This window comes from Tamandua tetradactyla, chromosome 5, assembly GCF_023851605.1.
Source record: "Tamandua tetradactyla isolate mTamTet1 chromosome 5, mTamTet1.pri, whole genome shotgun sequence".
Taxonomy (NCBI): Eukaryota; Metazoa; Chordata; class Mammalia; order Pilosa; family Myrmecophagidae; genus Tamandua; species Tamandua tetradactyla.
The window spans coordinates 62,849,722-62,870,945 of record NC_135331.1 but is presented as its reverse complement, the minus strand read 5'-3'; the positions used below and the strand labels follow the sequence as shown (position 1 = coordinate 62,870,945).

Sequence of the window (21,224 nt, the reverse complement as noted above, 5' to 3'; positions counted from 1 at the left end):
TACAGGCAAGAATTCTACCACTGAACTACCCTCATGCCCCCCAATGATTGCATTTTAAAAAGAAATGCCATCACTTTAGAAACCAGTGTATTATTGTCAGTGTACACTTTTTTAGAAAAAGCGGCCTCTCTTTTAAAAAGACCACTATATAAGATTGTTACATAAGATCTAATGTAAATGGGTCATCATTATGAAAACTGTATTCTAAATGCATTACAAATAATTGCTAATTGTCAGATTTATTGTCTAGTTGACATCTCCTAAGTGGCAATTTTCACAGAAAAGATCGTTTTAGAAGAGCAATTTTTAAAAATGGCTATTATCTCGAAGGTAGTTGCCTTAGCTCCCTCATCTGCAAAATGTAGTTAATAATATCTAACTCGTATCTATAGAAATAAAATAAAAGAATTTACAGAAATTGCCAATTACAATCACTAGCAAAAGGTAGAATCACAACAAATGCCCATTCTTATACTAGCGTGCTTGAAATTTAATACACTATTAATTTTTTTTTAAGTGGGCTCACCTACAATCACATGGCTACTGGTTAGTCTTCTAGGGAGCCAAAAGTGAGAGACTTAAAAGTGAAAACCATCTTCAGCAAGATATTAAGAATGTAATTTCATTGAGAAGTCATACATTAAGCTGTTCATTAGAGGCCATTTACTTAATTTTAAATTTTCACCAATAGCTATTTCAAGGAAGGTAAGCCTGAAAGACATAAATACATAGAGCTGGCAACTGTCTTTTCCATATTGAGTTTGGTTCATTGTATTTTCTTGTCTTGTCCAGAAAGAAGTTATTGCATTTTATTACACTTGCCTGCCTCCAGCACCCCCTGAGTAGGAAAGTACCGATTCTGGCATTCAGATGACTTAAGTGTTGGGGAGCAGGCATTCATTCAGTTAATATGAATAATCTTTTGATTTGCATGGCTTTATTTACATGACAATTGTGATTTCTTCCCTTATTTTCTATTTCATAATCTTTATAAGGACATGATTAGCAAAGATTAAAGCTACAAAGATTTTCGCCAACATTTCTTTAGGAACCTGTGCACACCCTTAAATCTTAAAATGAGCATAAGAAAAACAAATTCTGTTAAAAAAAAAAAAAGAGTTAAACGTAGTGCTGTTTTTTTAATGCATTCTCTGTTAAATTCTAGCTTCTTTCAATTTATGAAGCTTTTACATCCGTTTTCCTTCTTAAATGAGCGCCTGCAGTCCTGAAGCATGAATCTGGTAACACTTTGGTAAATGAATCACTATTACATTCATACCCTTAGCCTCTGAACAGATGTCAGAAAGATTGGCTGCCTCCAGATCAAGTTGCTGCAACCAACTCTCGCGAGCTTTGTCAGTAACAGTTGATTGTAATGTCAGTACAGTCCAATTTACAGGCTGAGCAGCAGCTGCATCCTGCATTTCCCTGAAGTAAGAAATGATTTCAACTCCTTGAAAACTTTATCATCTTTGCTGCAGTGATTCGGGTAAGTTATTCTGAATTTACATTTTCTTTAGAGATGCAGGTTACTGTGAAGCTCAAGCTGTAGCCGGATTGTGATCCCTTCACGTGTTTATTTTTGCCTCTCCGGTGCTGGGGGGGGACGGTCACTGAAGCTTGCAGATGGGACAAATGAAGCAAGCAAGCAGGCACGTGTATCAAATCTACCTATTATTCGGGGAATGCAGATTAAGCCCATTTAACTGCTGAGGAAATAATGCATTCATTCAAGTTTGTATAAAAGACCGTAACACTTGTGGAATTTCTGCGATGTAGCTTCTTATAGAGCTCCCTAAGGGAAGAGCATTTAATGCTGCGTTTTAATCCTAAATGCATTGTTTAGTGAATCCTTCCCTAGGAGAGTAACCAAAGTTGTCTTTGACCAGTCTTGCTGTTTTATTTAAGTGGCTTGAAATGAGTAGTCATCTTATTGTCTGGTTTAACAGGATACGTTTCTTAATCAACACTTGGTCATCTGAACTTTAACACTATCGATTAGCAAATAAAAGATGTTTTTAGTCTATTTAAAAGGAAAATTTCGTAATTTAAAACTTTTGCCCCCTTTGCCCTGTTTGTCCTCTTTTCTTTTTCTATATGTGTTTAAATTTTAACAAAGTATTTTACATTTGCAATTATTTTTATTATTATAAAATACTAAGCAAATGATTTTTGCTCATCTTATCATCTCTTACGCCTACCATTACTTTGATGACATTAATTTCCATTTAACTTGGGGTTTAAGCATGAAGGGAAATGTGAACAAAATTATTGCATTGTTTATGATTTCTATTTATAATATATATATTCTTATGTTTGTCTTCCAAATTTTTATGAACATGCTTCATGATAATAAGCTTGATTAGGGATTACTATCACTAGACTTGTGTAATGCCTTAATATAAAACATCATATATTGATTAATATAAATATATTTCACTTATATAAATATTTACTTTGAGAATAAGCATGAGCTTTTAATGTTTGGCTTTATTGTTTAAATAAAAACTTAGAATTCCCTGTCTAGATATGACCTATCACAATTTCTAATTGGATTTGCAGTTATTCTCCTGGTTTTTTCCGTGATTTTTTTTTGCTACGTAAGAAATTTAATTTAATTGTAAGAAAATGTTTAGGATTTATATAATCCCTTGTTGTATTCTTATAAGAAATAAAATATAAGTCTAATACTATCTTAGATATTATATCTTATTTACAAATTTAGTAAATACAAACTTTGGTTTGAATTTTTTAACTATTTCTTAATGCATATTGAAATTAAATATTGTCTTCATACTGCTTTCATGATAAAATCAGCTAATTCTTAGCAAAAGTGGACTGCCCCAGATGTTAGAGAATTGAATAAATGTCAACCAAAGACCGAGTCAACTTTCAAGTTATTACATGTTCAAATTGTTTTAGTGATTCATACAATGAAGTTTGTAACTATTCTTCCTGATTTTGGACAGATAAAGATGCCATGCCTCTCATACCTAATACAGTGTCTTCTATCTACACACACCCTTGTTCCAGTGCCTAAAGGATCTCCAAAAGACAGTGGTGTAGTGTTTTTATGAACGGACTTCCTTAATTCACCACTTCACTCAGCCTGCAACAAAACAAGCTTTTTAAGTTTGGTATAAAGGATTAGTTGTTTTACTTTGACCGAACACGTTTTGGTGGTGACTGTTCTAGATCACACTGATATTATTTAGGTGGCTTTTATCTGATCATTTCAAGAAATTTTACTTTTTCACCTAGAAATATGTATTTTATTATAATATTTTTAAAGACAGGAAAATTGCCAAGAAAATTTATGCTAAGTGTAGAGAAAAATATAATATTTGGATGAACATTTTTTTAAGAACTCTTTAGCCAAATATTTTAAAAATTTCATACCTGTGCAATTATGGCAAATAATTGGCAAATAAATAGCGCTTTCATCAATCATTTTAGTAAACTATATCTTATGCATAACATTATATATTTATACTTAAATTTGACTGGAGAATTTTGTTATTCATTTCCAAATTGAACTAAAAATGGATAAAGAAGGACATATTTTTGTCTTGTTTTATTTTGATAGTTATATTTTTAAAAGTTTAGAGTACTTTCCAGAACTTCTGAGTAGATTTTTATTTCCTGGAGCATTTGATAAATTTCAAACACTATAGTATTCTCCTTCAGTTTTATCTCCTCTCCAATCCCATCTCCATTTTCTTTTTAGTTCCAGACAAAAGATCCCCCCCTCCTTTCATATATTGAACATTATACCAATAAGTTAATTTATCTAAATTCAGGTACTCAGTTGTAGTTGGTTTAAAAATTTGCTCAATTCTTCCTGATAAATATGTATTATTCGAGTTCAGATAGTTTATTTTTAATGACAGAAACCAATCTGTAGCAAAATTTATAGGAAGAAAAGCAATGAAATTTGGTTGTATATTTTACTTATCAATAAAAATTTAAAGATATATTTAATAACATTTATCTAGTCTCCTTTTATTTAGTTATTACTCATTCGATTCTTTAAACTTGTGAAAACATACACTAAAAATTCAAATATTATTTAATATAAAAATAAAGAGCAACATGTAAGACTAGAGAATATCAGATTATGGAAAGGATAAAATAATGCTTATTTCAATGAAGTACATGAGGTAAGTACTAACAGTGACTATGAACATTTGCACATTTTCATATTAAACGGTATCTAGCACTCTCCAACAGGTATCATGCAAGTGGATTATAATTATATTGCCATTCTTGGAAAATACAAGTTTATAATGACTATTGTGAATGTTAATAATTATTACATTATTTACAAAGTGACAACTGCTAGATGTCTTTGTTGAAAAAGCAGGGATTATTATTCATATATATAACATTATATACTATTAAGATCTATGCAGTGTAAAAATATAAATAAAAATAATAAATATTTGTGTAAATCAAAATGAAGTGATCTGAGAGTACTGCTACAACATTTTAGAAGTTACAGGACTATTTTTAAACATATACAATGAAAATCACCCTATTTATTAATTGCATATAACATTTGCGAACACTGACTGAGTGAGGCAAAGAGGTGGAATGAGAACACCCTAGGATGCTTCAGTTATTCCATTGAAAATCAGTACAAAGTAAGCCAGCTTTGTATATTAACTACTTCCTTTCTCTTTCCAAAGCAGACTTTTCAAAAGAAAAATACCTTTCATCACAGCGCTTTGTTCTTCTCCAAATGGTTGCCTTTGTTTATTTAAGAGAAAGAACTTACTAATTATCAAAAACTGTACTAGCAATGTCTTTAAAAAACCTATAACGTAGAAAAAAATTCATTAAGTGTCAAGTCTACAGATACCATTACATTCATGCTCTATTTTATTAATTTATTTTATTTGTATAGAGCAGTACAGTTAGGAATATAATATCTAAATGCCATAATAGTATTGAAATCTGCTGTTAAAATATCATATTCTTCAATTATATATTTTATTGAGATTAACACAAACCGAATTGTATCAAGAATGTAAAAGTGAAAAAAAGATAAGCTCCTGGTTTGAAGATGAGAACCCTTATTGTTATAATAACAATCATTTTTATGTAAGAATCAGGCACTGAGCAAAGTACTGTAAACCATGGATTAATTTATTCAGAAATTTGTTAAGATAGAAATTACTTATTGACCACCAGCTGTCCTATGAGGAATGGTGAATGAGTATAATAGGTATGTGAGTGTCTTAGGTCTGGGCCATAAGTACCAGGATTTTGCCTTATGTACTGTCACCTATGACATCTAAATAAATTAAAAAAACAAACAAACAAACAATAAAAACACTAATACAAGTGCTGAATGCTCACAGATTACTGGGTACATAGTTTGAATTTACAATTAGATTATCAGAAAAAAATAATAAAGGAAAGAATGTGAACATTTATGTACCTTTGTTATTATTATTATTATATGGATGAGACCAATGTTTTAATTTTTTATTTTAATCAAATTTCCTTTCAGTTGTATAAAGTGGTCAGTTCTTTAAATAGCACTTGCATTATTTTTTCTCTTGCAGGTTGTCACAGGGAGCTTTCAAGTCTGATTTAAAACATTTTTTAGTAAAAATGTTGATTTCCCCCAATAGTCTCTTTATGTTATCAAATAGTTAATTACTTTGTAGATCTGTGATTACTTTTGCTTCTCCCACTTTCCCTGGTAATTTCTCAGTTTCAGTTTAGTCATTTTGTCCACTATCAAAATCAAGTAATCCTCACTGTGCTAGCAATTTAATCTCAGTAGTTGTATATACTTTAATCAACCAGCAAATCAACAGATGTGCATTAAATAATCTCTGATTATTTAATGAATGTAAGATTCAGTCTAAACCGGTAACTTCCCCTACATCATGCATTGCCAACCCCAGATTTTCATCGTTGACCTTGTAATTCGGGTAGAGAATCCCTGTATAGTTATTAAAATCCACATAAATAATCTGATTCAAAAGGGGAAATTTATCCCAGGCATGCATTAATATGATGTAGATGATATATATCTGCAACCTTTTCAACTTTTTCCTACATAGGCCTTTGCAGTGGTATCAGATTTGTTACTTTTCATAGAACAAATAACAATTACTATATATTTGTTACTGAACATTCTGTGAATGGATTGTTCAAATTCTCTCCTGATCACAGGCTAGGATTGAATAGACGAATAAACGATTAGGCAAAAAGGGCCCTAGTAGGGACCATGGAAACAAAAAGATAATGATAGACTCTTAGAGCTATGGATCCTTAAGGATTCTTGACCTACTTCACACTTCTGCCAGGAGCCAGCTAACCATGATGACAGCTGTGTGTATTTCAGTGGATACATGAGTTAACATTTCCTCCTCTAACCAAAGTAGAGATTGCATCTGTCACTAGCAGAGTAATTAAAATCATTTTTGGTGGGTACAGATATATTATGAAATGTGCCTGAATTAACTGCCTTTATTAAATCAGACTATTTCTTGAAATTCAATATCCATGAAAATCTTCTCTACCAAGATTGCAATGCTTAGATTTTGTGTTTTAGGTTTAGTCCTTTACTTTCTGTCATAGCTTGTGTGCCTGCCAGGCATCTCAGCATTATCTTTCCTTCCCATACAGTTAGAACATTTTTCTATTGAGTGTTTTTTTTTTCGTTATGATTCAAACCCTTAAAAAACTAAATCTTCTTTAGACAGATTCAATCATGGATATTCCCAGAGTGAAATAATTTTTACTTTTCCATTCCAATTATTTTCTACATTGAAAACTGAAATGTCCCCAAGCCTTCTGCATTCTTTCCTACCTAGGCTTTTATAGTAGTTGCAGATTTATTAGCTTTCTTAATTTATGGGATTAATAAGAAATATATATTTTAGTTGCTTATCATCAATAAATTATAATACTATATTCATGAGGCTGTTAAAGCTTCCTAATTACCTCTCTTTCAGAAATCAATATGCAGAGCAAAGGCACAATTATATACATCAGATTTCTCTTGTGGTTTCTACTGCTCTATATCCTTATCAGGAAGTCACACACAGAAGAAGACATCATAATTACAACCAAGAATGGAAAAGTCAGAGGGATGAACTTGCCTGTTCTTGGTGGCACTGTAACAGCCTTTCTTGGAATTCCCTATGCACAGCCACCTCTTGGTAGACTACGATTCAAAAAACCACAATCATTGAGCAAGTGGTCCAGTGTTTTGAATGCTACAAAATATGCAAATTCTTGCTATCAGAACATAGATCAAAGTTTCCCAGGCTTCCTTGGATCAGAGATGTGGAATCCAAACACTGACCTTAGTGAAGATTGCTTATATCTGAATGTGTGGATTCCAACACCTAAACCCAAAAATACCACTGTAATGGTATGGATTTATGGTGGTGGTTTCCAAACTGGAACGTCATCCTTACCTGTTTATGATGGCAGGTTTTTGGCTCGGGTCGAAAAAGTTATTGTAGTTTCAATGAACTATAGGGTGGGTGCCCTAGGTTTCTTAGCTTTGCCAGGAAATTTTGAGGCACCAGGGAACATGGGCTTATTTGATCAACAGTTGGCACTTCAGTGGGTCCAAAAAAATATAGCAGCGTTTGGTGGAAATCCTAAAAGTGTAACTATTTTTGGAGAAAGTGCAGGAGCAGCTTCCGTTAGCCTTCATTTACTTTCTGCTAAAAGCCACCCATTTTTCACCAGGACCATTTTGCAAAGTGGATCCTCTAACGCTCCTTGGGCAGTAATGCCTATCAGTGAAGCTAGGAACAGAACATTGACCTTAGCTAAATTTCTCGGTTGCTCAAAAGAAAATGAGACAGAGATAATCAAGTGTCTTAGAAATAAAGATCCCCAGGAAATTCTTCTCAACGAAGTATTTGTTGTCCCATACGATTCTCTCTTGTCAGTGAACTTTGGCCCAACTGTGGATGGTGATTTTCTCACTGACATGCCAGACACACTACTCCAGCTTGGACAACACAAAAAAACCCAGATCTTGGTGGGTGTTAATAAAGATGAAGGGACAGCATTTTTGGTATATGGTGCTCCTGGTTTCAGCAAAGATAATAGCAGCATCATAACTAGAGAAGAATTTCAAGAAGGCTTAAAAATATTTTTTCCAGAAGTAAATGATCTTGGAAAGGAATCGATCCTTTTCCACTACATAGACTGGTTAGATGACCAGAGATCTGAGAGATTCCGTGAGGCCTTGGATGATGTTGTTGGAGATTACAATATCATATGTCCTGCCTTGGAGTTCACCAGAAAGTTCTCAGAATGGGGAAATGATGCCTTCTTCTACTACTTTGAACACCGATCCTCCAAACTCCCTTGGCCGGACTGGATGGGAGTGATGCACGGTTACGAAATTGAGTTCGTTTTTGGTTTACCTCTGGAAGGAAGAGTTAATTACACAAAAGCTGAGGAAATTTTGAGTAGATCCATAATGAAACGCTGGGCAAATTTTGCAAAGTATGGGTAAGTGCTGGTTCTTAAAATTGTTCTTGTTTGGTTTTGTTTATTTTATTTTGCTTTACTTTATTTGATCTCTAATGTAGACATCATTAAAGGCACAGGAAACATTTACTTACTTATTTTCTCTGTACCTAAGCTGGTTTGGCTTATTATTGTGTAGAGAATTTCAAGTCCTAGTGTCAGAAATGCTTATAAGTGATCATCATCGATCTTCATAAAAATATATTCTCATTTCATCTCCAAAGTTTTATAAAACTCTTTTACAATGTTAGCCAGATTTTCCATGGAAAGCTTTGTTTCTCTTGAGAAATAAAATTACTGTGACCATGCCTTTTTGCTTGCAAGTCTACAGTGTTCACATGTTTAAGCAACAGTGGGAATTTGTCTTCTCCTTGTCATCTTAAGCAGTGGACACCATACTACCTGATACATGAAGAAACAGAGCTCTACCCAGGGAAATGAAGGGGCAAGATGATGATAGAGCTGGCCCTTAGAATACCCCAAAACAGTCTTTGCCATTTTATCATTTATTTTTCCAAATGATAAGTTTATTTTATCATTTATTTTTCTGAATGATAAGTTTATTTTATCATTTATTTTTTTTGTTCAGAGCTCTCAGGTAATCTGTGTTAGTTGAGGGCTATAAGGCTGCTCATGTTTAGCTAAGCTGTTCTCCATTTGAAATTAGAAAGTTGAAGACATTATAAAACAACATGTTTTCCTCATTTGTTATAAATACTACAATATATTTTCTAAATGTGTGTGTAGAAATAAGGTTCTACTTAATGTATATCCCATTATACTTGTCACCTAGAAATGAACTTTATATATTGGAGTAATTTGTAACCATATGAATAATTAAAAAATAGAAATTTGCATTTATTCTTAAAAGGAATGCTTACAGAAGATTACAGTTTGATTGGTGATTTAATCCTATCTGTCATACTGTCTTTTTAGCCTTTTTTTTTGCATGGGCAGGCACCGAGAATCAAACCCAGGTCTCCGACAAGCTAGAACTCTGCCACTGAGCCACTGTTGCCTGCCCTTATGTCTTTTATAATTGAAAAGTATATTGACAGCTATTCTAGTTTGCTAGCTGCTAGAATGCAATATACCAGTAGTGGAATGGCTTTTTAAAAGGGGAATTTAATAAGTTGCTAGTTTACGGCTCTAAGGCTGAGAAAATGTTCCAATTAAAACAAGTCTGTAGAAATGTCCAATCTAAGGCATCCAGGGAAAGATACCTTGGTTCAAGAAGGCCAATGAAGTTCAGGGTTTCTCACTCAAGTGAGAAGGCACACGGTGAACACAGTCAAGGTTTCTTTCTCGACTGGAAGTGCACATGGCAAACACGGTGTCATCTGTTAGCTTTCTCTCCTGGCTCCCTGTTTCATGAAGCTCCCCGGGAGGTGTTTTCCTTCTTCATCTCCAAAGTTTTCTCATGAATACCAGTTTCCAAGCTTAACCACACCTCGGGGATTGTTATTGCTGTGACTCTGGGTAGAATACCTACCCTTTTACTCTTTAATGACATATGTCTTAAATTGTTTTAAGGTCCTGACCAACTGCACTATCTCATCCAGCATTTCTTTAATTCTTAAAACTGATACTGTGTCTGCCATCTGTTGCACTCCCACAGAAATTAGTAATTAAATGCTGTCTCTAGCCTATCTATCTTTCAAACTGGGTTATAAATTTCTTGAAAGAAAGATTGAGCTTTTATTGTGTACTTATTGAAAGTCCTGTGAGGGAGATAGAGCATACTTAATAAAGTATTGGATTAATGATTGAATAAGACCTGGTAAAAGGTAGTATTAGTAAAAAGAATAGTTTTATTTTTTTCATGTTATGTGGGCTATTTAATCTTTAGCTGTGAAATATATGATACCTTCTCAACATCACCCACATCTCTGCTCATCCTATATCTAGAGCTGTATTAGTATGGTTTATGTCTCATTCTATTCACTTTTTAAGGGATATATCCATATAAAATCCTTTGAATATGTTTTTAATTCTTTTTTACAATTCTAGACATTGTAAATAACTTAAGGAAAATATTTCTAAAAACTTTTGATGTCCATAATTTTTAAAGGACTTCATCTTTTGCATGTTGAAATCATCACAGAATTTACATTTTCTCATGACATAATGGAGAACACAGAATCAGAGGTGTTAAATGACTTGTCTGGCACACAGTTAAGCATAGAAGAGAATCATCAATGCTTAATGGAATCGATTGCTTCATCCTGATCTAGTACTTCTAGAATCAACATATTTTAATGAAATATTACTGAAGGTTGATATTTTGTAATTATAAATTAAATTATGTAATTATAAATTAACATAATAGATAATTTGAGCAATAAAATTCTTTATAAACAGTAAAGGGCTAAAGTAAGTTTTGTCAAGTAAACTATCATGCTATTTTCTTTACAGTACAGGTTTGCACAGTTGAACTGAGGTGATAGTAATAGGTCATACGTGTTGAAATTGACTCAGTATCAAACATTGTGTTGCTCTCCTGGTAGGCATTCTCTTTATTCAATTTGCCTGTGCATAGATATGATATAGAAATTTGGAAAGCTTAAGTGGACTTCCATCGAAACATTGTTTGTAATTCTTAGGTCTGGAATTCAACCACATATATGAAACTCTAACCCTGCGGTTATCAATCACGGGTGATTTGTCCCAAAAGATCAGTTATCAATATCTGAAATATATTTAAATATTATAACTAGGGAAAGTATGCTACTATCAGGGTAGATACTTCTGAATATCCTTTAATGCACAAGAAAGCCCTCTCCACACACACAACAAATAATTATCCATCACAATATAAGTAGTGTCACAGCAAAGAAACCCTACCCGTCTCTACTTCCTCCCAATCCAAAAATGACATATTAAAAAGATAAAAAAAAAAACAGAACATGGAGGTGAAATTAATATTTAGGGGAATTAATTTTTAAGTACATAGTTGATTAAATGTTTTAAGCCCATGTGAATTATGTATGAACTTTGTTGGAGTTTAATTTACACACAGTCAAGTGCATTCTTCTAAGCCTAAAGATCAATAAGTTTTGACAAATGCATACAAATAAAATATGCCATCACAACAATCAAGATATAATTACATTGTCTCAGGAAAGTCCCTCTCTCCTATTTGCAGACAGCCCACATTCACTCCAGAGCTCCAGTCAATGAGTAGTTATAATTTTATGATTATAGTTTACTTTTGCTCTTTCTGGACATTCCTATTATTGCAATCATGCAGTTTTTATTCTTGTATCTTGCTTCTTTTTCTCACCATGGTGTATATATATATATATATATATATATATATATATATATATATATATATATATATAGTTCAGCTATATACATGTGGTATAGTTCATCTGTATCACGGTGTCTATCACTAGTTACTTTGTTATTAACTACCGAATACTATTTCCTTTGGGAGAATATACCACACTGTGTCTATCCTTCACCTATTCATAGGCATTTTTCTATTTGGGGACATGAGTAAAGCTGCTAGGAATATTCTTGTACAAGTCATTTGTTGGTACATGTTCTCTCTTCCTTTGGATAAATAACTAGGAGAGTGATTGCTGGTTCATATGGTAAATTTATTCTTAATTTTGTAAGAAACTGTCAAACTCTTCCTTAGTACTTGGGAATTTTGCCTCTTAGTGGAATAGAGCCCCAGTTGATCCACAACCTCAGCAAGGCTAGGACATATCCGTTTTTTTGTTTGTTTGTGTGTTTTTTTAATTTTGGCCATTCTAATGATGTTGTAGTCGTCTCTCAATGTGGTGTTTACTTTGCAGTTTCTCTGATGACTAGTGATGTGTTGAAGTTTTTGTCTGTTTTTATTGGGTTTTACTTCTGAATAAATTGTAACAGCTCTTCCTATATTCAGGATCCAGGTACTATATATTGTGAATATTTTCTCCCAGTCTGGTTCCTGGCTTTTTATTTTCTTTACGATTTTCTCATTTTTTTTTTCATATTTTAAATGGAATATTTTTTTTATTTCGATGAAGTCCAATGTATTTTTTCCTTTTATGGCTATTACTTACTAAGAAATCTTTGTGTGTACAAAATTGTGAAGAGATTTTTCTATGTTTTTTTCCTAGAAGTTTTATATTTCTAGCTTTTACAATTTGGTCCGTATTCATAATTAATTTATTTTTGTGAACTTTGTTAAGTAGGGGTTGAACTTCAATTATTTTTCCAGTAAATATACAGATGTTTCAACACCATTTGTTGAGGAGGGCTCTACTGTACTCACTGGCAATTTTATCGAGAATCAGTTGACCTTAAATGTATGGATCTATTGAAGATGATGTGTTCTGTTCCACTGATTGATATCTAACATCTATTCTTTTACCAATATCATTGTATCTTTAATCGTGGGTTTTTTTTAATCAAATAGCTTAAAGAAAAATACTTAACTATTCTTTTCAAAATTAGCAATCTATTTTAGGTTTAAACTTCCAAATAACGTTTAGAATCAGCTTCTCAGTTTTTTCAAAGTAAGGTGTTAAAATTATTGATTAATTTGGAGAGAATGACTATCTTCCCATTATTGGTTTTCAAACCCATGAATGTGGTATATCCTTTCCTATTATTTTGTTGTTCTTCAATTGCTAAAAAATGTGTTCAAAAACTTTACGTGTAAAGACTAGTATATATTTCATACAGATTATTGCTAAGATTTTTGTGCATTTTTAAGTTGCTTTTTGCAATTGTATATAAAATGCAATTGATGCTTACATTGACTTCGTACCATGAAAGCTTGCTAGTTTCACATTAGTTTTTGTCACTTTTTCTAGAGTTATTAAAACAAATATAAAACAAACTAACTATTGTCTCTGAAGAATTGTGGCAGCATGCTTGCTTATTTTCCAATTTTTATGGTTATTGGTGTGATTTTGTGTGTGTGTGTGTGTCTGTTTCTGTAGGTTTTGTTATTGTAGTCTCTAGGACTTTTAACACAGTATTTGTGAAGAAGTGAGAGTTTATATTTTTATTCTGTTTCAGATCTTAGGGGAATGTGTTCATTATTCCACTATTCTGAGTGATGTTATCTATAGGTTTGGCCTCTATCAAAATTAGGAAGTTACCCTCTCTTCCTGGTTTACTGAGAGTCTTTATATTATAAATAAATGTTAAATTGAGGCAAATGTTCTTTCTCCTTTTATGGAGAGGATCATATATTTTGAGGTTTTTTTTTTTCACATTAGTTCTATTAATGAAGTGAATTAATTGATTCATTTTTTGAGTTGAAACAATACTGCATTCATAAGATAAAACCCACTTTGGCCTATTATAGTATCATTTTTATATATTTTCTGGATTTTGCTTGCTAATGTTTGGTCGATAATTTTTTCTCTTGCTCATGAGGAATGTCAGTAATTAATTCTCTTTCCTTCTGATGTTTCAGTATCAGAATATTAGTGGCATGAAAACTCCTTTGGAAATGTTACTTTCTCTTTAATCTCTTAACTGAGTTTATATACCATTGGAATGATTTAGTCTTTAAATATTCCTTAGCAGTGAAACCATCTTCTTGATTCATTTCTGATAGATTGTGTTTCTCAAAGATTATTTTTTCCCAATTCATCCAAGTTGTCAAGCTAATTGGCATATAATTGTGAATCAGATTCCCTTATTTTCCTTAATACTTGTAGGATCCATGTATAATAGGAATAATAAGAATAATATCTGCATTTCTGCTTCTGGTATTATTAATTTAATTGTCTCTTTTTTGTCTTGATTATTCTTGCTTGGATTTTATCCATTTTATTAATCTTTTCACAGCATCTTTTGCCTTTGCTAATATTTTCTCTGTCTTCTCTAACATCATTGATTTTTCTTTATTAGTTTTTAAAATATTATTTCTAACTACTTGGATCTATTTTGTTTCTCTTCTAACTTTTTAACGTGAAAATATAGATAATTATTTTTAACTTTATCTTTCAATTTTAATATAGGCAGTTTGATTTTCTTTCACTGTAAGCACTGCTTTAGTTTTATCTTACAAATAATTTTGAATTTTTATTTGTAACTTCTTATTTTATTTATGGGCTGTTTGGTAGTCTATTTCACTTTCAAATACTTGAGGATTTTGTAAATATTTTTGTTGTTGTTGATTTCTAATTTGATTTAGCTCTAGAAAGAGAACATACTGAGATTTTCACTTTTGAAATGTATTGAAAATATTTTATGACTGAGTAAAGAAATCTCTCTGGATGAGTATTCATTCATAAGAATGGTGTTCTTTACTTGTTTGGTAGTGTGTTCAGTAAATTGATTAGTTTATTGTCGTTTAGGTTTTCTAATATTCTTCCCGGTATTTTTGTCTACTGTTGTTTCAAATAATGAGAGAGGGGTGTTAAAATTTCCAACTCTGCTTGTTTCTTTTTGGCCACATTGTAGTAATCTTTGCAGAATATGTTTTGTTCCATCCTTTTACTTTTAAACCCTTTTATATATTTAAAAACACTGATCTTTAAAAGAATGAAAGGATGAGCTACAGATTCTGAGAAAAGATCTGCAACACACATATCTGATAATTTGTTTCTAAAATGTACAAAGAATGCTTAACACCCAACAATAAGAAAACAAACAACATAAATAAAAAATGGATAAAAGACCTGAACAAGCACCTCGCTGAAGAAGATATACAATATACACTGAAGAAGAAGGCAAATGTGCATATGAAGAGATGCTCAACACCATATTTCATTAGGGAATTGCCAATTAGAACAACAAGATACCACCATGCACCTGTGAGAATGGCTAAAATCTAAAACATTGACATTCAATGCTAGCAAGTAGGTGGAATAAGAACTCTTATTCATTGCTAAGGGGAATGCAAAATGGTAAAGCCACTTTAAAAAAAAAAGAAAGAATCTGGTGGTATTGTCTTAACAAAGGTAAATATAGTCTTACAATAAGAACCAGGGATCAAATTCCTAGGCTTTTACCCATATTAGTTGAAAACTGACATCAACTCAAGAAGCTACATACAAATATCCGTAATTGCCAAAAATTGACTTAACTAAGATGGCCTTCCATGGGTGAATGAAAAAACAATTTATGATACACACATAAAATGCAGTATTAATTAATGATAAAAAGAAATGTGTTGTGAAGCCACAACAAGACATGCAGAAACTTAAATACATATCACTAAGTGAAAGACGGCAGCCTGAAAGGGCTATGTACTGTGTGATTCCAACTATGTCAAAACTATAGACACAGTAAAAAGATCAATGCTTGTCCGGGATCCAAGGGAGAGAGTGAAGAATAAGTAGCACTCAGGGCATTTTTAGGACAGTGATAGAACTATTCTTTATCATATGGTGATGGTATACACATGATATTATGCAATTGTCAAAAAACCGTAAAATTGTACAACACATAGAGTGGACTCTAATGTAAACTATAGACATTAGTTAATAATAACAATATATCACTATCTGGTCATTGATTGTAGCAAATGTACCATACTAATGCAAACCATCAATACAAAGAGGAACCGTGAATTTTTTTTCAATACCTGCTCTAGGGGTAACAATATGCTTCCTTACCTTATAAAATGTACTTAGAGTAACTATTTGAACCATTTCACACCTGACACTTCCCAATTTGTTCTTTATACTCCATGCTTCCTATTTTTTACATCAAAAATGTAAGAAACAACAATACAATTTCACACCTCCCTCATAGTTTATTTTATATTTTCAATGTATGTTTGAATCATGATATAATATAAAATCTGCCTTAAATGTTATTTGTTTAAAGGGCAGTTATAGTTTGAGGGAATTTAGAAAGAACAAGAAAACATTCTTTAATATTTACTTTCCAGGGTGCTTTATCCTTTTCTGCAGATTCTATTACCATTTCATATCATTTTCCTCTGTGCTGAAGAATAACCTTTAGGATTTCTCATTGTTTAGGTCAGCAAACTATAAAATCTTGCAGCTTGCTTTTTTTCTTAAGTTGCCTTTATTTTTAACCAGTTTTGAAGAAAATTTTTATTAGATATAGAATTCTGAGGTGACATTTCTCTTCCATCTGAGTAGAGGTGTGTTTCATAATCTTATCTCTACTATTCTGATGTGAATTCAACCTTTATTTGTAAGATTGCTCTCCTGTAGGCAACGCCTTTTGTTTGTTTCTGTTTTTTTTATTTCCCATTGGCTGATTTCAAGATTTTTTTCTTTATGGCTTTCAGTAGTTTGTCTGTGATGTTCCGAAATATGATTTATTTGTATCTTTCTTGTTTGGGGTTTCACTGAGATTCTTACCTTTTGTAATTTGATGGTTTTTGCCAACTTTGGGAAATTTGGGGGCAGTGTGACTTAAGAATTTTTTATCACCGTCTCACTCTGATCTCCTAGAAATCCGATTATACAGTTTTACATATTTGAGGGATTGAATTTTGTTTATATTTATTTCTCAGATATGACACTCATTATTGATTTATTTTCAAGCTCACTGACTCTTCTTCCTTTTACAATCCATGATTAAACCACTTAATGAATTTTTTATTTCAATTACTTTTATGTTTTCAGATCTAAAATTTCCATTTTTTAATGTTTCCATTATCTGCTAGGAGTCTCTCTATATTGCTACTTAGGACTTTAAGTTTTTAAAGATATTTTAAACAGTTGCTTTAAGATTTTTATACACTTTTCCAATGTTTGGTCATCATGGGGCTAATTTCTATTTTCCTGTTTCTTTTCGTGCCAAGTAATTTTCAATATCTATAGATGTAAGAAACTTACAACAATATAATTTCAATATCATATATGTAAGAAACTTACAGCAATATAATTTCCCATCTCCCTCATTGAAAATTCATATCATAGATAATAGAATTTATGGAGGATATATGGTAGAGATTCTGGATTCTCTTATCTTCCTCTGAAGAATGCATGTTTTATCTGGAGAATGTTTATTTTTATTCTACCAGGAAGGGCAATTATAGGATGATCACCTTAATTGTGAATGGACTTGGTTTTATGTTTTGCTAGAGCAGATTCATGGAAGATCAAGGTATTTTGGTCTCTCAGCTGGATAGGACAACTCAAATATCTGTCTCCCCTGAGAATATTGCAGATGCTTTGTTTAAGGGTGTTAGGGTGGGGATAAAGTTGATTTCATTATACTCTTTACTCCTAAAGTCTGGCCCTTCCGCTTTAGCTGGGTGGCGAGTGTTAATGTAAGCAAAGTGTTCACAATGTAAATATCACTTATTTATCCTCCAACTTTTGCCAGCACTGCTTGTTATCACTTTTCTGCTCTGAGTCTTGCAGAATCCTCTCTCTGTTCAACCTTTCATAATCTCACCCTGTATAAGTGCAGTCCAGCCCTCAGCCAAAGACCTGAAGGGAACCTCTGCAGAAAATTCTTTCCCAGATCCTCTTGAGTCTTTCCCTGCAAATTCTAGCTTCTTCGGCAGTCCAGTACTCTGATTTCTGTCCTTTAAGCAAAGCGAGGCTAGTGTTTTCTACTTAGACTCAAGTGTCCTGCACCTTAGAGAAGAAATTACACCCAAATTAGAAGCACAGTAAACATGAGACTCACCTTGCAGTTTGCCTTGCCTAAAAGATCATAAGCTTGTTCTGCCTGTTTTAAAATGTCTGAAATTCATTGCTTTGTTTGTTTCGCCTAGTATTATAGTTGTTTATGGTGGGAGAGTTAATCCAATATCAATCCTTCATCATGGATGGACGTGTAAATTCTCTTGCCCCCAATTTGTATTTTAAATTAATCTTAATCCTTACATTTCTCATTTAGTTATATAAAACTAATTTATCTTTTGCTTATCAATTCACAAGATCTATCAAAGTTTAATTACATGGATTTTTTGGCCAACAAAAAGATAAAGAATTTATTCTTTACCATATTTTATGGTATTCAAGTTTGGAATCTCAAGTTTTGAGGTTCTTGCAAAGTACAGACCACAATATAGTCTTGTCCATTGCTGATGGGAATTACTTCCTGTGTTAATGTCATAGGGCTGCCATAGCAAACAACCACAAGCTGTGTAGCTTCACAAAACAGAAACTTATTGTCTCACAATTCTAAAACGTAGAAGTCTGAAATCAAAGTGTCAGAAGGCCATGCTCCCTCTGAAGTCTGTAGAGAAGGATCTTTCTTTGCTTCTTTCAGCCTCTAGTGGTCCCACATGTTCTTGGCTTGTGGCAACAAAACTCCAATATTACTTCTATTTACCCACGACTTTCTTCTCTCTGTGTCTATTTCCCTGTGTTCAAATTTCTCTCTTTTTATAAGGATACTAGTTATATTGGATTAGGACCAACCTTAATTCATCTTCATTTGACTTCATCTTAACTTGAGTGCATCTGCAAGACCTTATTTCAAAACAAGCTCACCTTCGTAGGTACAGGGGTAAGAACTTCAGCCTATTTTTTTTTAAGGCAGCAATTCAACCCACATACTACCTGTATCTGCTTAACTTATTTTTGCTCTGACCCCAATCCCATCTTTAAAAATGAACTTCACAACATCCTAGAATGAGTTGGGACTCAGCATCACGGGGGAAAAAAAAGAACTTAGCAACAAACTCAGATAACACATAGGTGCCTGTGGGCATCGCATCCAATGTCCTATAATAAAATATGTTGAAATATCAGTGCAATGTATACATCCACCAACCACTCATCAGAAGCAAGAATTGATGACTAACATATTAAATTAAGTAGCACTTAAGATGGGCAGCATTATCCCAGTGATTTGGGGAAATTCAAACCTAGGAGGTTTATCAGAGCGATCCGACCTGCTATAAAAGAAAATAATCCAAAATGTGTCATACCAAAATGTAAAATAGAGGACAGTCATTATTCTGTGACTCCTCAAGTAGCATCTTATTGTTTCAGAGCATTTTTTGTTTATTATGTTCTTTCTGGGTTCTATAATTAGAGTTTATTCAGCATGCAACTTCAGGGGAAACTATTCACAGTACGGTTACCTAGTATTTCAGATCACGTGGGATAAGCCTGGTTGTACTCAGTGTTAATCTTTTTATATGTTCTTTGTATATATAGAACCTCAGTCAAGCTACTTAAATGTTCCTCTTTGTTTTTTCTAGTCAGTAAAATAGGAAATATAAAATACCTACCTAACAGGACTTCTGTGAGGACTAAAGTTATAATCCATGTAAATTGCTGAGAACATATCTAGAATGTAACCTGCTGTGAATGTTAGCTATAGTTATTATTATATTTTTCATCAACTGGCTCCCAAATGATTTAATTAACGAGGCATTGCATCTTTTCCTTCATTAAAAACAATCAGTTTTTCCCTTATCAGACGTAACCCACCTCAATTTATCCTCACCTAAGATTAGACTTGGCTTCACCCAAAATTGTACACTCGTTTAATTTCCTGACTCAAAATTAATTAATCAATTCAGTTGTCAAACAATTGAGAACAAGCTTTAAAATTGAGGCAATTAACTTGCTGCTGTCTGCTTGGTGATATTTCATTTATTCACTGCCCTTCCAGAATGGGGACTGTTTTCTAATGCTTTTTTGCTGGAGATAAGTATTATGAGACGGGTCACTTTTATTTTGTCCCTATGTTGATACCATCAAGCCAAAACATTATTTACCAAAGTATTTATATAGTAAACTCAAAGCATACCTCCCCTAGTTCTCATGTATTTTAAGTATTTACTGTTGATTTCTTTCACTTTAAGGAAATCTATCAGAAAAAAGAACAAAATATATATTTCCAAAATTTCAGTCACATGGTTCACTGACCTATAAAATATAAATAGGAACAGTTCTTGACTTTAGGAGGAGCAGGTAAGATTAAGGTATTAAATGCTAAACCATATTTTCTTAGTGAGCAAGATACATATGCCTTTGCCTGCTCAAGTGTAATTATAATATTCAGAAATTAAAGATTTCTAAAAGGATGAGCATTGTGCTCTAATTTGGAATATTCTGTATGTGTGTGTGTGGGAGAGAGAGAGAGCACACATGTGTATGTATAAGAATGAATGCTTTATTTAGATAGCCAAAACTTCATTTTTTTCATAGTAGTAGGAATATGCTCAATAATAATGTATTCCCTAACATTTATAATGTGAACATTGATTTTATAATATTTAATAGATATATCTCTATCTTGTTTTCTAATATATGATGCAAAAATAAAGTGATTTGAATTATAATATTCCAAATCCCACAACTTTTTCAGATGGGTATGTTTTCTTTGTGTGCCTTTTTATTTCTCCTGGAAAATTTCTGTTTTTAAAAGGCAATGGGGGGGAGGCCATGGTGGCTCAGCAGGCAGAGTTCTTGCCTGCCATGCTGGAGACCTGGGTTTGTTTCCTGTTGCCTGGCCATGTGAAAAAAAAAAGACAATGGGAGGTGGTGGTGCAAGGGTAGTTTAGTGGTAGAATTCTGGCCTGACATATGGGAAACCAGAATTCAATTCCTGGCCCATGCACTTCTCCCCCACCCCCAAAAAAGGAGAAAAAAAAAAGGCGAAGAGAGGCTGGAGGTAAAGTCAAAGAACCATGAGTAAAAACCAGTACACTTCATTCTGAATCTCTGCGTTTGTACTCAGTATATAGCATTTGTGCATGTACTTTCACCAAAAAATTAATTTTCAAATTATACTTGAATTTAATTTTATTATGTTTTTCAACTTAAAAAAAATAAATATTCTAGAATTTCACT

General features: G+C 32.7%; 1 protein-coding gene across 2 annotated transcripts in view; it reads left to right on the top strand.

Moving 5' to 3' along the window:
• Positions 1-1,343: 1,343 nt before the first annotated feature.
• BCHE (butyrylcholinesterase) overlaps positions 1,344-21,224 on the top strand; it is a 72,562-nt gene continuing 52,681 nt past the window's right edge. For both annotated transcript variants that reach the window (XR_013175907.1, XM_077160954.1), the window contains exons 1-2: positions 1,344-1,489; positions 6,975-8,499. Coding sequence is in view for 1 of the 2 variants with exons in the window: in XM_077160954.1 (XP_077017069.1) it covers positions 6,983-8,499 (1,517 nt within the window). In the remaining variant the exon portion in view is untranslated. The remainder of the gene's footprint in view (positions 1,490-6,974; positions 8,500-21,224) is intronic.